General features: G+C 40.0%; 1 protein-coding gene across 16 annotated transcripts in view; it reads right to left on the reverse strand.

The window, feature by feature from the left end:
* ANKS1B (ankyrin repeat and sterile alpha motif domain containing 1B) overlaps positions 1 to 17,460 on the reverse strand; it is a 393,719-nt gene that overhangs the window by 48,429 nt on the left and 327,830 nt on the right. For 15 of the 16 annotated variants that reach the window (XM_032444024.1, XM_032444026.1, XM_015858789.2 and 12 more), the window contains 2 exons: positions 6,691 to 6,798; positions 1,336 to 1,515 (listed from right to left, as the gene is read on the reverse strand). In XM_032444024.1, coding sequence (XP_032299915.1) covers positions 1,336 to 1,515; positions 6,691 to 6,798 — 288 coding nt within the window. Of the gene's footprint in view, positions 1 to 1,335; positions 1,516 to 6,690; positions 6,799 to 7,753; positions 7,773 to 17,460 lie in introns of those variants that run through there. The other variant, XM_032444021.1, reaches the window with a different exon arrangement.

Consider the following 17,460-nt stretch of genomic DNA (forward strand, 5'->3'; position numbering starts at 1 on the left):
CCATGAGCAAGTGAGTACTTAATTCTCAGTTTCGTGACCTTCTAAGAGTAAGAAGTTCAAAGCAAGAAGTGGGCTTTTCCTTGCAGAGCTTCAGTTCAGCCTTGCTCTTGCCACAAAAGCCCAGCAGACTTTGATTTGAAAACAAGCTCATTCACCGGGCAACTTTCCCCTTAATTCTGTACAATAGTATTATACAGCAGAAAATGAGGTGATCTGAAAAGGCAAGGAAACAGCCCCACCCTACCAAATGCAATTTCACTTCCTCTAGAAATGTCCTCTGAACAAACGGAATTCAATTTGTTTCTGTGTTCCCAGGTAACAGCAGCACCTTGTTTGGCTTGTTTATTTAATTACCTCTTCTTGTTCATGCAATTAGCTCAGAGACTGCAGCCTTTTGTTCATTATGTTCACCATAATACAGTTATTTGCATAGCTGTTGCCATCTCCAGGCTAGATTTTGAAGCTCTATTTTGGGCCATGCCTGACAACTGCTGGGAAGGCTCAGGCAGGGCTGAAGGCAGCATCCTGCTCTGTGCTGGGATGAGCCACACTGAAAGCTGCATGGGCTGCACGGCTGCTTCTGATGGTAGATCCAAAGCAAGCCCAACTCGCACTGCAGTGCACTGCATGCCTTGTGAGTGCTCTCAAAAAACAGGTCAGCTGTTTTTGCTGATGAGGTGCCAAAGCTCTACTTTACTGACCGATAGAGTGGTACAGAACATCACTCTGGTCAACATATGCTACCCATATTACAGTTGGGTGAAGAAACTTAGAGATAGAGGCTACGAAGAGCTTGATTTAACAACCAGCTCAATTTAATGCCGCTGTGAAGCTCATGTGAGCTGTTAAACAGTTGAATATTTTCTTAACTATTCAGGTATATCTTCAGATCACAAAGTTTAGCAGAATGCTGACCCTTTCTTTCAATAAATATGACAATCACCAAATTCATCCATCCTCTGAATTCTGGCCAGTGAAATTTGGCCAGCTTATTTTTATGTGTACTGCTCAGAAATAGAAGAATCTACAGCTCCCTGCAGAAGCCAGAGGCAGAAGCAGTGCCAGAGGGAGTCTGCATGTTCTGGTGTGCAGCAGGCACCTTCATCTCAGCTGAGAGGCACCTAAACACCCACAAAATTCCTCCTCCCAGGAGAAACGGCGCACCAACTTACGCAATTTGAAATAAAACTGGAACACACAGCTTGGAAAAACTGTTAATATTCATGGCTAACAAATCAGCTTTAATATATGGATGACCAATAGCTATGGTTAGAATCAGCTCTGTAACCATGTGTAGCAAACAGCATCCTTTCAGTGGTATGGTTATAATCCTACCTGTGCCATCTGCCTCTCCAGCTTCGACCGGGGAATATCATCAAAATAGTTTTCATTTCTTCTTCTCCTTGCATCGCCCTGCATGATAATGTGGGGAACGTCCAGGGAGCCACCAGTAGTGAAAGTGCTTTGGCTGAGTGATGGAGACAACTGAGGAGGAGTGTGGTTACCGCTGGGTTCCTGGACAGAGAGGACATAAATACAGCAAACTACACATTTTAAAATGCATTTCAGTCAGAATCTGAGAAGGATAAGACAGTTTTAAGAGGTGGCTCTCTTCTTCCTTTGCATGTGGCCAGGGAGCTGACAGACAGCACTCTGAAACTTGGCTCTTTCCCCAAAAATGTGCTACCTAAGGTGCAGGGCCTGCACAGAGAATACTTATACCTATACTTAACTGCCGCTACAAGCAAGTGGCAGATCCATTCTCAGAAACATCCTTGTGCATTACAGCAGTTCTTTTCTAGGACTGCTACAGAGATAAAACAGTGAGTTACTCCTTGTCAAGACCCAAACAAAGTTGTGATTTAGCACTAGCTGTTTGTAAGATGAAATACATTTGCACCACTTCAGAGCAGCCACTCTGAGCAGCAGAAATGATCTGAAAGTGATTTGAACTTTAGCAACATCCCTTGCTGGAAAGAAAAAAAAGTGAGAGCATTTACAAAATATAGATACTTTGCCATTTTTATAGGTCTCATGGAATGTACATTAACTTGAACTGCTGGATATCGGAAGCCAGCCAAATAGCAATTCCTAGAATGCCTGAAAGCCTTTTCTTCTTCTGTGCTGAACTGTGACCTTGTGCAAATACCACAGCAAATAGATACATGAACTCCATCTAACAAACAGTCAAACACATCCTCTTGACCATCCATTTCACCAAGGTCTGCCATCACACTGGTGACAGACAGCTGCACAGGTATCTGTGGAAACACCTGTTCTCACGCATATCACACCGACTGTTCAAACACAATTTACAAACACCAGTGGCAAAGCCCTTGGTGACTGCAATCTGCAGAAGCAGTACTGGAGCTTGTTGCCTAGTCAGCCCACACGGCCACCACTCAGAGGGGACAGCAAAACATGGCTGTAACACCTGGTTGGGTGGAAACATTCCTCATGTGATGCTCAGTTTCTAGCAGAAGATGATCCTGTCAGTAAGCTCTCAGGAGCAGAGAACATACCCGCGAGCATGTTTGCACTGCGACTGAATTACCAGTTGCTGTAAAAATGCATTTTATTTCAGAAAAACAAGAAGGGACCTGAAGAAATTAAACAATGAGATGCAGCAGAGACCTGCTCCACTGTGCAAGGACAGTAAAAAAAGAAAACCAAAAAAAAACACCCCACAACAACCCTGACTTTTTATTTAAAGAAAGAATTAACGTGGTATTTCACGCATGATTACATTGAACCAAACCTAATTCTGAAAAGCATTAAGGTACTTTACTCCATGCTGTTAAGAAACAAGATACAGCCGAAGAAAGCAGAGAGTTGTAATCTCTTCTGAATGGAAAGGAAAGCTGCAAACCTCTTTATGTGCTCAAGTGATAGTAATATGTGATGTTAATATTTGAACTGCAGTGGTCGATGTGGCATTGTTCCTTGCAATTACAATATCAGATTAGTATTTTCCACACTGGCTGACTAAAATCAGGGATATAAAGTTGTTCAGCAACTTTTAATTCACTGAGAACTTTATTTTTTTTTTAGTTCTCTGGCATGCCTATGATCTGAGACAAGTACTTGACATTTCCCATGGCAAAGAAAGGAGTGTTTTCCTCTCAGGAATAGTCTTTTTCCCTCTTTCATGCAGATCCACCTACATTTGGCCCACTTAAAAGCTTCTGAAAAGCTGCAGCCTGCACACTGTCAGAAGGGCTGGAGAGGTGCCATCCCCAAAGCCTGTTCCTAGAGCTTCCACAGGCCTGTCACCAACATGACCTTCACTGTCCTTCACCGAAAACTGAGGACAGGGGCACTGAATCACTCCTTTCTAATGGCTGCCACCTGCTCTCCTAACTAGGCACAAAATCTTTCTTACCCTGATCATGATTCACTCACTGCCAGCACCAATCGATTGACATGGCCGCTGGTGGATCTAAGTGACAGGTGACTGCAATGGATATCAAGACTCCAGCTTTTATCAAGTTTTTCATATTTTATCAAACTGCATATAAAGAGGAAATTCACTCAAAAATCAATATTGGAAGATTGCTAGGGAAGCAACAGAGGCAAGAATTACAAAGGCATGAAATAAAGGAATAATGGTGCCTCTGCATTATGGTACAGGACATAACTGTATGACTCCGTGCTATTTTCCCAGCTCAGATGGATCCTGAACTGTGCAGCATGTTGTCATATACTCAGCACTGTGTAATCATTAGTTATTGTGCAGTCAGTATTTTATTCTCACCTCATCTCATGGCCCCAAACCTCTTCTTTAAATTCTATTCAGATCCTGCTCCGAAGATAGAATGGCTTATATTGTCATCTTCATGGTGCTTGTGAGTGCTTTACAAACTTCAATCAATTTATTTTCACCACATCTTGTGATTTCAGGCATTTTATAATCACCACTTTAGCATGGGGAGCTGAGACACACAGACAAAGGCTAATAAATATCAGCCTCTTTGGATGCCCAATTACAGTATCTGTTGCCTGATTTTCCAACTGCTTGTATTCAAAACTCCACTTCCATTGATCTAATTTGCAGTACTGTGTGCTCTGCACTCATATAAATCAGACTCCAGACTACAGTCAAATACACAAAATGTCTGTAACATACAATTAGTGGCTGTTTATGAGGCAGTTATCTAAATAACTTGCCAAGAACAATCCCAGGGCTTTGTGGCAAAAGCAGGTGTGAATTTGTATTCTCATAGCTACAGTTATTCCTTTAATCACGATACCCTCTCTCATCCTTCCTTCATTCCTCTACCTCACTCCATACCCACTTTCTCATTTCCTTCACAAATCTGCAGATTGGTTGGGGATGGCTGGGCAGCATGTTGTAACGTATTCAGCACGGTGCTATCAACAGTGACCATGTATTCATTACCATGTTCCCACCCTGCTGTGAATGCAGGGATGCCTTATAATACATTCTACTACTGAAATCCGCTTTGTCCTCACTTCTCAGTCCCACAGGCTGGAACCATGCTGTCCAGGATTGGAAGTGATCTTTAAGAGATCCTTCCCCAGGTCATCTAGAAATGCCTGAATCCTGACAGGCGTTTGTCTAATCAGTTCCTAAAAATGGGAATTCTCTCCAGTGGATTCATTTTTTGTGTTAAATCACTATTACTATTGTAATACTTCTTCAGGTTTTCAGTCTCAGTTGTCATCCCTTTAATTTAACTTCCAGCCTTCAAGGCCAACAAGGTAAGGATGGGGTTCTGTGAATAACAGGTAAAATGGTCATATACTTAAAGACTGCATTGTAATGCAACAAGGCTGTATAGGTAACCCCAGATGCAGCATTTTCTAACTTTTGAGCATTCGACTGAAATAAAAATAACATGTCCTTATTAATGTGGGAATAATACATTCCATAGAAATTTGTCTAGTTCTTCCTTTTCTCAATATTTAACATCTCTTTCTTTGAAATGTCTTCAACACTAATATAAAGAGTCAAAAAAAGATGGAGAGTTAGCAGTGCTTAGGTTGACCTTGGGACCTTAAAGGTACACTCTTTAAACAAGGAACAATCTTTTCTATTAGATATAAATCAATCTTCTAATAACAGCAGATATTTTATTTAAACCAAGTTTCAAGCAAAAATTATTGCAAGCTACAGACTGAATATTCTGCCCTCAGTGCCCTTGGGTGAAATGGTGTAATTGAAGATGGTGGGAGACTCATCCAAACTCATGTTCTTTCCTTTAGGATTCTCCGTGAAGACTCCAATACCACAAACTGATGAACGACATTTAGCATTTGTCCGAGTCAGTAGTTCTGGCAGTGGAGCAGACGACTACTTTTTATCATTTTAACTACAGATGGAGGACATCCAGCTTTATCCTCACTATTCATTGAAAATATACAATTCTAACCAGTAAAATAGGCTGTGGAAACATTCCTACATGTTGAAGAGAAACTAATTCCCCAATCCGACGCACTGAAAGCACTAAGCAAAAATGTGTGACTTTCAGATGCCGGCCCATGATTCCTCTTTCCTTGGAGTGTTTTAACACCTGCCATGCATCAGGAAATTATTCTCATCGTACACCCAATACAAAATACAAGAGAAATATCTGCACATTTGTGTAATGTGCCTTGAGCAGGACACAATGGGTTCTGGCATGTTTTTTGTTTTTTTTTTTTTTGAGATGGTATTAGGAATAGGTTGAATTAGGGAGGAAGGGATTTAAGATGTCTATATGTGGCATTTGAGAATAAGCAGGGTGAAAACTGACTGGTCACAGAAATCAGAGTGTATGTGAAAATAAGCCCTCATTCTGTCTTTCTCTATTTCTTTAAACACCAGGAAATTTGTCTTGGGAGCAGAGGCCACCCTCTGACATTTCGACATTTAGACCCAAATGAGATTCCAGTCAGAAATGCAGCCCCATGAAAATAATCAAATCCAATCAAATGCAAAAGATGTGACCTAAAATATCTACATTAAAACTGATGAATATGAACTCCTTGGGAGAGAATACAGTAAGAATAGGTCAGACCACAACTCAGCAAGGGCAGGAGACAGCAAGATAGCAAAGATGCCAGACCAAAGAAATCAAGAGAATCTGGTGTAACAGTGGGAGATTAAGATGGGGCAAGTGTGAAAAACACCCAGGGACACTGCAACGAAGCTTCTGAAAGAGGGAATACTAATGAAAAACAAAAATGAAAAGAAACTTCTTATACACAGTAAAACCTTGAAGGCATTTATATCTCAACAATTCTAAGAGGCTCTCCTTAAAGAAAGGACACCCGAAGAAGTAATTCAGAGCATTCTCAAAATGTGGAAGGAGGATGGCAACTCTCTTTCTGCAGTACAGATCTCTTGAACTGAGATTCCTATGGGCAGATGTAGATATGCAGCTTGCAGACACCTGCTCCTGAGTTGGCTTTTTGAGCTGAGAGGATAAGCTGGCAATTCTAAGGCACTGCCTCATCCTAAGGCAGACATCTGAACCAGGTCAAATGAATCACACAGAAAATACCAAGTTCTCTGCAGTAGCTATAAGTGCAGGTGTTGCTGAGCAGGTCAGCCAAAGACATCTACATTGTAAACTGCTGAAGAGAGAGATGCTGAATCCCACTCACAGAGGCCGTTGGTTTCATTTGAATACAGGAAATGTTCTCTGACTTTTCAAGAAATGCAAACAAATGCTCGTGGGGACTCACCCTGAGGGTTATCGAACGAGGTGGCTTCTGAGGAGGATCTTCGTGCAGCCGGTCTCCCAAGGATGCCAGAACACGCTTACGATGACCAATCAAGCTAATTTTTAAGACCTGGAAAAGTGACAAAATATCTAATTGAACATTGCAATCATTAATTAAAGAAGAACCATTCAGAGTGAAGCCATTTTCTCTCTAGGCACTTTAACAATTAGTTCACTAATCAGGTTAAGCAGATGGAGTTGTGTAAGGCATACAGGAAGCACAAAAACGAAGGAAGATACCAAAGCAGGTATGAACGTGTAAAATGAAAAACAATCTCAGATGAGTAAGGAGGACGGAAGAATGACACAGGAAGAGAAGGCAGCTGTGCAAGAAACCAAATAAACAACAACAACAATGATAAAAAAGGATCAAAAAAAACCCAAAACAAAACAAAAAACAGAGCATGAGGAGGAGATTGGAAACAGAGATGGAGTCAAAAAGTGAATTACAAGAATTATAGGTATTCACATGTATGGGAAGGTTGCTAGTATTAGAGACCAGAAAGGGAGGAACAGCCAGCAGATACTTAAGAGACAGTAACACGGGGGAAAAGGAACTGCACAATGACCAAATAGTTTTAAGCCTATTGATTATTATTTTTGTGGTAGTCTCTGAATGATACACACATTTGTATTTATCTCTTAGAATCACGCTCATGTAAGAAAAACAGGACTGATATCTTTCTCTCAAAACTTGTCCTGGTGTTCGACTGCTTCCATTAGATGCAGTGAAAAAATATCTGCTGCACACAAACATGACCATCTGTGGACACGTTCAAATTCCTTCTGCTCTTATGCTCCAAGAACACCACCAAAAAAGCGTTTCATATTCATTTGCAATTACTGCCTACCTATATCCCTCCCCAACCCTCCTATGTATAAAACCACCACTGTTTACAGGAAAAAAGAAAGAGAAGCAGCAGAAAGTTGGAAAGTTAAGGATTACTGGAAAAAGAAACAAGAAACGTATTTTGATGACACTCTCTAATGGCCGCAATTGCTTCAAAATGTAAAGCAGCCGTAACTGTAAAGGAAAGCCTCTGCTCTCCAACAGCAGATCCTCACGTAACTCTTCCAAGCTGCATATGGTTTCATACACCAGAGCTGCCTCCATTCATTCCCAGAAGACAGTGCTTCCCACTATTTTTAGGACCACCGAGTGTCAACAGCCTTCAGTGGAGAGGAATTTCTCACTCAACCTAGAAAAAGAGATAGTCCCCAGAAAACCCCAAAAACACTGCCTCTTAAGTCAACAATTACCTCAGTTTAAGCAGTACTGCTAAGAATACTGTTCATGAAAAAAATTAAACAACAAAAAAGGAAAGCCTGGCAGCTCTGCAAAGGCATCTCCTGGATCCAGAATCTCAGGTTATGGTACAGCAACACAGTCCTCATTCTGGGGGTGACCTCCTATCCACAGGAAAGTCAAATCATTCACACATCCACTCTTTTATTGTGCTGATACCACTAAATATCAAGATTATCCTGTCTACCTGAATCTATAAAGTGATGGGCTATGACATAGGAGGCAGCTGATGAGGGTGGATGAGACCTTGCAACTCAGCAGGAGGCTTGATCTGTGGAGTCCAACCAGCCTCTTAGGCTCCCTTGTGTTGGCCTACATCTGCGAAAGCTCTCATAAGGCTGAGATAGGAGAGCACACATTGAAATGCCAGAGGCACGCAGGAGACTTAGTTATGTATTCAGTTTACACTGAATGTTAAACAGAAGGGTGCACAGTTTATCTCAGTATTTAACCGTATGAAACACGTGAATGAACTACAGCTGCTTTAAGCTGTACTCAGGTAATGTACTTCACTGAACTCATTTCTTTCATAATGATTTCTCCATCATCAAGAGAATCTATCCAGAGATTTTTAAGTCAGTCTACAATTCTTGGGTCATTTTGAGGTCTGCAGTGCTTTTAAATGCCTTATTAGCTATATCAAACCAGGTACAGGAATCCACACAAAGCAGTTCTCCATGATTTCATACAGCCGCTGAACAGGAGATGAGAAGACACCAGTCTTGGGGGACTTCCACATAAAAGATAGGAGGGGTCACATGGTTGCATCATTTCAGAAGGAGTGCTCAGTATCAAAACAATGCAGATCATTAAACTCCACAAACACGGCAAGTTTATTTGACTTCTTTCCCCCCTCCACTAAAATGATAGTTGCCCCAAATCTGAACTGGTAGGGATTTAAAGATGAAACCTACACAAACGTTATCATCCCCAGCCAGCAGATCTATTTACTCAGTTGGACTACATACTGTTATCTGAAGGCACTCGTTTTCTTCCAGAAATGAACTCTTCCTATTTCTCAACTTACCAATATAAAAGATTGTTTTCTGAGGCACTTCTATATTTGAGTTATGAGACTTAACAAACACCCTGAAACTCCAAAAACTTGTTCTGTGATGGATTATCCTTGACAGGATTTATCAAAAAATGTCAAACCACAAATATAGGCCAATGGTGTTCAATGGCAAAGTTGCCTCAAACAATATCTTAGGAACATCTTAATGCTTTTTTTATCAGAACACCATTAGAAGTCTAGCAAGCATTTAGCCCACAGGTTACCTGCCCATGGATATCTCCCATGCAGCATGCAACGCAGTGTACTTAAGTGCTGTGCAACAAGACATTCTGTCAACTGGACTGCAGCCTGCTTCATATGTGACAATGGAAGAGTTTTGCAGTGTGGTTGCAGTAATCAGCTAGAAGATATCATCAAACTGCGTGTGCAACTTAAGGCCTCGCACAGCCTGTGTTTCATTACTGAGACACAAAAAGCATGTAGACAACATGCCTGTTTACACACCAACTGCACAACACCTGAGATGAAAATAATGCAACTCTATCTCAGGCATTTGTTTATACTTGATGCTATAATGCAGTTAAAGGAGGATAGTGCAAATCATTTGTCCAAAGTAATTACATATGCACACAAATGTAATCCAATTTTTATTCCCATAGTCTCCAATGATTAGTATACAAAATGAAATTCCACTAGGAAAATGTAAGAAATCCACAAATGTAACCAATGCAACACTTCATATTTAGAAGTCTGACTTAGCTGACAGATGTTTTAAAAAACAAACACATGTAGCCCAGTAACTCCCTGGTGGCTGCGTATGTGCAGATGCTGGAATTAACAAGTTGTAGCATCTAAAACTAAGCATCGTTTTTACAACAATCTTCTGCCTCATATTTTTTACTCATGGAATAGTAGGAACGAATACTGCATCTTTATAATTATTCTACTTGGTTTTTTTCTTCTTTTTAGTTGTTATTATAAGGATTGCTGAAATGCAAGACATCAATCCCCTTTCTTTCAGAATAACACAAAAAGCTCCCATATGGAGCAGAATGGATGGCATCAGCGAATTAGGATGGCAGTAGCAAAAGCAGTCTGGACTAAAATGGACAGTGGCAGTCAAACACTAGGAGGTAGCTACACAGTAGAAAAGTAGAGTGATCAGAACAGTACTGCTAATTCTTGAGTAGACACTTCACAATTTAAGCTTCATCTAATAAGGACACAACCGTAACATTTAGAGCTAAAAAGAAGAAATGGACAAACCAAGTAGGCATGGTCTTCAGCAAGTAGACAGTCCAAAATATTGGTTAAATTCAATTTTATTAAGCTGTTCTGCTGATCATACTGAAATAAACTCCAGACCATTCTGGAACTGTAGGCCAAGAATGTGTTGACTATGACTTTTCTGCCACAACATCATGCCAAGGGATGATCACATGGTAATGCCCAGAATACCCATGAAGCTGACCTCAACCAGCCAGCACAGCTCACTTATTATCATACTTGGTGTAACTGAAAGCTCTAAAATGGATTAAATGCATTTACTATATCAAACTCAGTACATGGATGACACTTTGTGCTAAATATGGCAAGTTTTACTCACACAACTGATGTCTCTGACAACAGTTCATCACCACTACCCCAAAAATACCTTTCCAAAAAACCCAACCAAATGAAAAGCCCAACACACAGTGATCAAAACAGCATGGTGTAATCACAGCATAATTTGAAAGATAAATTTGTCTGTGTCCTTAAACTTTCATAAAAAAATGACCATTGCCACTACATCACAGAGCTGATACATGACTCCATGCCCTGCTCCTCCTGCTAATCTCCAGCTGCTGTTAGATGCTGGGGACACAGAAGCCCAAGTAACACATACCAAGGGGACTTGTTGATCTGCTCCATGAGGGTGAGGCCCTGTGGAATCAGGCCTGGGCCCAAAGTGACTGAGCACTGAGGAAAGAGGCAAGCTTTGCATCCCCTTCCTTTCTCATAGGAACATGCAATGTGCTGGCAGAAAGTAAAAGCTACACCAGACAGCTGTGATATTGAATGGCGGTGGTTTATCAGCAACAGACACAGCCAAGTGCAGTCTAAACAGTATTAAACTTCTGTTGCATTTTTCATGTAGTTGATACCGGATATTTCTCATTCTGATACTCATCCTGCAACTGCCAATATTTTCCAGCCACAAAACCATTACCCTATATTATCACAAACCCTCATTCATTTGTGCTTAAACAGTGTATGGATTCTTCTGTGGCACCCCAAACACTCAGCAAAGCACAAGTTCAGGGTGCAATGGAAGCTCCTAGGCACCTCAAGATCAGGGATTGGCTGCAGCTCTGCCTACACCTCTTGTTTGCACAACCACAATGCAAGCAATCATGTTTTATGTATATGATGAGACTTGCAAGAGACTTATGATTTCATACCATAATGATATGAAATATGTCTCATTATCTCCCTGAATTAATCACCCAACTGGAAGCAGATGTCAGTTGTCTTGGTGATAGCATTTCACAGAGACAGATGGTTGCCTAATAAGTTCTGTTTCTATACGTTGATCATGAAGAACTGATGTTGCTTTGTTGTTGTTTTTTTCCCCTAAAATATACAATTGAGCTGCAGATTTGCAGCTTGATTGTTCTAAGAAGCCAAAGGCCAGGAGTCTTCTCAAGAAAAAATGTTATTTTTAATCAGGTTCTGATTCCCATCACAGCTTACGTCAGTCCCTTGCTGCCAGACTAGCTGTGGTGCACTGGAGTTCAATCAGTGCCATCCCACCGCAGATTCAGGTGTGTGAGAATTTACCGTTTTTTTTCTGCAGAATTGCTCAGGATAGTCTTTACTGTTGTGGAGGTTGCTGGAATTTTTGCCCTGATTTCACAGGACAAGGCACTTCTGTTGTTAAATGGTTTTCAGCATACTCATTAGTTTAGGATTCTGCTTTCCAAATACATCAGGTGCTGCTACTTTCAGCTCCATCACAGATTTGAAATATGTAATTTTTTAAAAAGTCATGACTTTGTGCTTGTAATCAGTAACTCTTAATGCTCCAGTGGAAATACATTAGTCTAATTTTTAATTAATAAAATTCAGGAAATTTTGTATTAATAAAATTCAGGAAAACACAATGAAACTAAACTGGCAAATAATGAGATCGGGTCTTTTTACCTCCCAAGGACATATCTCAGAATGTTTGTTTTAAAGCATATATATATGATTTTTTAATTACAAAGAAGTTGAATCCATGGTCTCTTAAAATATTAAAATCTAATGGCTTGGAAGCCTCAGATTGAAGAACCAATATTACACATATGCATTTCTATATCTATATAGGGCTCAGAAGTCCTGAAAGTGTGCTGTACATGCAAAGACATAAACTGTTACAATAACGACCACCTATTCTAAGAGACAAGACTGAAAATACTCTTTATGCTAAGCTCTCCTGTACATAAAGTGAACTGCATTCCTGCTATTTTCACAGGCAGTAAGTGGAAAAATTACTGGACAGTTTGAAAGGTGGAATAAATTGCCAAATGAAGTCCTAGAGGACAGTCTTCTTAGACTGCTCCTCCAATAATTATTTGCATTTCCACCTCTGTGCTGTCACTGGTCCAGATCAGATTTGGAAAGTGCGTGGTCATGGACACCAGGAGCATTATTCCCAGGGTCCTCAATGTTAATGAAACAGCATGAGGAGAGAGCAATTGCAACAATACGTTATCCTATTCAGTTTGGCAGGATTACTTACAGAGTGGATAAATTATAACTAAAGTTACTAGTACTACAACACATTTCATAATCATTTATTTATCTGCACTTAATTTCCAATTATCAGCCAAGCACATTAATCTTCATATAAGGCTGAAATATAGTTTGCATGAGGAGAAACTGGAGATAAAATACAAATCTCCGTGGAAAATTGATCAATTGTAAAATTGATAGTTTTTATGATCTTTTTCATTTTCATCATGGACTTAATTCCAAGCAAAAGGAAAAAAATATATATGAAAAAAATCAAGCCCTTATAAAGAATGGGATATTTATCTGCTAAATAAAAAGTTGCTTGTTTTTATGCACTCAAGCTCTCTAGTCATTTATAGCAATGAACACTGCTTTCGTGATATTAGAAAGTAAAAAGCAATTTGTTGCTTGGAATAAAATCATAGGTTATATTTGTTCCAGTTATAACAAATGCTATCACTAAAAGGTAAGCAATATGGAAACAAAATCAGTTAGATAAACAGATAGCAATACATTGGAATTGAAAAGATTTCATTTCCATATTACGTGATTGTGTACTGTGATAAAAACAGCAATAGAAATAATGAAGAACAACTAAGATGGTGTTAAATATTTCCTACTAACAATACCAGCACTTAATGGAGGCCCAATCTATGCTGGGTTTTATTTTTGATTATATTGATATTAAATCCTCAACATCTCACAGATACACGGCAACCATAAAAAAGAAGAGCCAACTCCTGGACAGGAGAAGCTGGACTAAGCATTGGAACAATTACTAAAAGACAGGCTATTCTGAATGCACTCACAATCCTGGTATGCTGGCAAGTTACCAGTTGTATGCTTAAAAAGCGTGATTATTATTGCATGAAGATGTTTTCAATTTAGTAAAATTATTTTTTTCCATACAGTTAAATTCTTACATTAAAAGCATGGTTTCCATCAGTGAATAGCCAATTCAAGGCTGATTTTTTGCCACTGAGTGATCTGACAGACCACCATGAAGCAGCCTAAAATTGCTTTTTCCCTAAAGCATTAAATATGTAACATAAAAAAAGACCTTGTAACCTCTGATACAAGAGCCATCACTGGCAATGACAGTACTATTGTAAAAGCATGATGGCCCAGACACAACCCACCCAAATACACATCCAGTTCCGTAACTGGTTCCTCACCTGACACAGAGCACCTCACATGGCAACAAAGGTGGGGGAAAGGGAGCAGAGTGGAAATGCTGCATTTAAAGAAGTGCATGAGACAGTGAAATCACACTTTCACTCGCACTGGACCATCTGCAGGAAGAGGGCAGCTAACACCACAGAAAGAACCCTGCAGCCATGTTTCAACAGTAACCGTGGTCACTGAACCTGTTCTTTTCAGCATTCAGCAGTTACCACATTCAGTCTTTTGGACTGTCAGAGTAGTCTGTCATTTTCCCCCTGAGGACTGGAGCAAACCAATCACAGACAGAGTAGCGATTTCATGAAAAATGTTTTTCTGTTCATAACTGTTTCTGTCCTGTCAGTGATCAGTTCAGATCTACTCTTCTGCAGGGTGGCTGTTTAGCCTCAGCTGTACAGTTTTCTCTGACAGCATTTGGTATGCTGGGTGAAATAGAACACATTTTGTCATGTGCTAGGATAGGCACTGTTGGCACAATCCTGAATACAGTGTGTTATGCTATGCAGAGATGTCTGCTCCATCAAGATCTTCACCATTTCATTCCTTCCCAAGAAATACGCACCTAGAGATGTGACGTAAAGTGGGCCTCAGTTACTGCTCTACCAGTCCTGCAGTAACAGCTACCTGACCATTTCACAGAATCACAAAATGGCCTGAGATGGGAAGGACTTCAAAGATTGCCAGGTTCCAACCTCCTTGCCATAGGCCGGGTTGTCAACCGCTACATCAAGTACTGAATCAGACTGCCCTGCACCCCACATATCCTGGCCTAGAACACCTCCAGAGACAAGGCATCCACCTCACTGGACAACCTGTTCTACCACCTTACCACCTTCTCAGTAAAAAACGACCCCCTGAGATCCCATCTAAATCTCTCTTTAGTTTAAAACCATTCCCCCTCTTCCTATCACTACCTACCATTGTAAAAAGCTGATTTCACCTCTTTTCAGGACAGTCCCTAAAAGACAAAACTTTGAGAGATCTATAACCTTAGTATAGATTAGGGCATGACATACAAACTTTCTATAACAATAACAAAAATGCCTTTTATCAAACTGTTTTTCAAGTTGTGTTATACTACCTCGCTTTGCAAACTGTGAAAATTCATTAGAATAATTATTACAAATTCTGAAAGACAACCTTGGCTTTAAATAAACTGTAGCAGCATCCTCCTTAGGCCTCTCTTGAATTTCATCAGTCTCATCCTCCAGTGCTTACTGAATGAAGCAACAAATTCAAAAACCATCAGTTCAACTCAACTATAGCTGTAATAATCTACTCTTTCAGGTAGTGAAAGCAATTAGCATAATTAAAATAAGAGCAACTTTTGTCCCACCTAAGTTTGGTTTGGATTGTGATGTTGCTTGTCAAAGTCTGAACCCCAGATTTTGTTCATTTCCCAGCTACATTATATGGCTTTATAAAAAACCTATTAGTTCTCCCTTAGATCTTACTTCGTTTATATTCTTTATGCTATCATAACTGTAGCAACACTATTACTACCTTAAAAAAGGCAATGGCCACCATAGCAGACCAGAATCCTACATCACAGGCAGAGCTGGCACCATGCTGTACTTTGACTCTTAATCTGTGAGGAGGAAGCACCGTGGGTGGGAGAGAACAGGCTCTATGAGCTCAGCAGGATGGCTGGATTAGCTCCACCAGGGGCAGCAAGGGGACAGTGCAAGCATTTCTCAAAATATCTTATCCTTTCATGCTTTGAGGTAAAAGCAGGAAGGCACACCATCAAAAAGTGGGGTTACAAAAGGATACAAATAAAGTGGCAAAAATATTCGGCCATCAATAGCTCAGGTATATTCTTCTTCCTCTGTGTCTCTCCGAGATACGAGAAATTCCAGCATAAAAGATTATTGTCTGCATGAGTTGAGTTAAATTAAAACAGCAAGGCCATTCAGATCATGCACATCTTATGTGAATTCCTTCATTAAACATTCAACATTAGTCTGACTTAAGGAAGAAACGTTTTTGTACATAAGTAAATCAGAACAAAGCAAGAGGGCAAACCATACTGAAGAGCTCTCTGAAAGGAGCCGTTCTTCACTACAGCTGGAAAAAAAAGAGCTTAACTTTAAACAACAACAAAAATCAGCAGAGGTTTGGTCATTCTGAACTTGTTTTCCTTGAAGTTTCTTCTTAAATTAAAAAGAATGTATCTGTGTATCTTTTAGGATTCTACCAGTTTTGGCAGCTACATTATTAATGAAGCACTCTAGCAAAACCCACAAGTGAGTGGATTGCCATGGGAGCCTTTCTTGCTTTAAATTCCATTTGAATTTTCTCAGTGAAGGGCTGCGTAAGACTGCTACAGCTGGGTAGTGTAGCATGTTTACTTCACCTCTGCTCCTTCATTGTTTTCTTTTCTTCTTCCATCCTTATCAAAAGTACCTGAAAAGAGAAAGTTCTCTTCACAGGGAATGTTAAAAGCAGGATAAGCCCTATCTGCCCAGCTGAGGCTTTGCCTTTCTTGTTCTTTGCCTTAGGCCCACCCAACTCATACATTCAAGAGAAGGAAAGGTGGGGCCAAGTTCATCCTCCACTTCTCCCACCAGTTGTGTAAAACCAGCCATCCTGATTTTGCGGAGAGCATTATAAGAACAGATTCTTGGATCTGAAGGAAACCAAAAGAACTTGGTGGCTCTGTGCACACAGCTACCTGCACGACAGCCACCCCATGTTACAGCAAGTCATGGTTCCCAGACCACTCCTAATATTGTCGAGAATCTCCTCAACATTATACCCTTTCATAATTCTAAGTATTGCAACATAGCAAATAATATCCTGGATTGGATGATTAACTGTTCTGATTTCTGAATTATGTTTTCATTAATATTTAACCTAAGTTGTCTCTTCTCTAGCTCTTGTTCTGTCCTCACTGATTTATGAAAATAATTCATCATTATCTCCCTTATAACATCCACCCACATGCTGGCAGGAAGTTACATTTGCCCTCACTCCTGTTTTTCCTAGGAAGAACACACTCATTTCACCAGGTGTCTGGTCAAGTTTTCCTTTGACAGCCATGATCACTGAAGAACACAAGCAGAAAAAAAGACAACAATCCTATTCCCCTCATCTAAAAAGAAGTATAAATACATACTTTTTTTTTCTTTTCTTTTTTTTTTTAAACTTTAAAGATAAATAATGTAAAACATGAGATAAAAGAACCATTTTCCCTTTTTTGACATGCCATTTATCATGATATACATACAATTTCACAAAACTTTTCTACCAAGAATATCACTCTCCCTTAAATCTCTTCTGACTGGACATTATTCCCAAACAGAAAGGGAACCATACAAAGGAGCAAGGTTTTATACATGCTTCTCTTGTTAATATACACAACACCCATACATCACTGTCTTTTTTCTGTGTTATGTAGCTGACTGATGTTCAGTTGAATACCCAGCAGCTCGACTCCTGTCCAAATGATTCCCCCAGTACTGCTGCTCGGT

Source organism: Coturnix japonica, chromosome 1 (genome assembly GCF_001577835.2).
Source record: "Coturnix japonica isolate 7356 chromosome 1, Coturnix japonica 2.1, whole genome shotgun sequence".
NCBI classification, from domain to species: domain Eukaryota; kingdom Metazoa; phylum Chordata; class Aves; order Galliformes; family Phasianidae; genus Coturnix; species Coturnix japonica.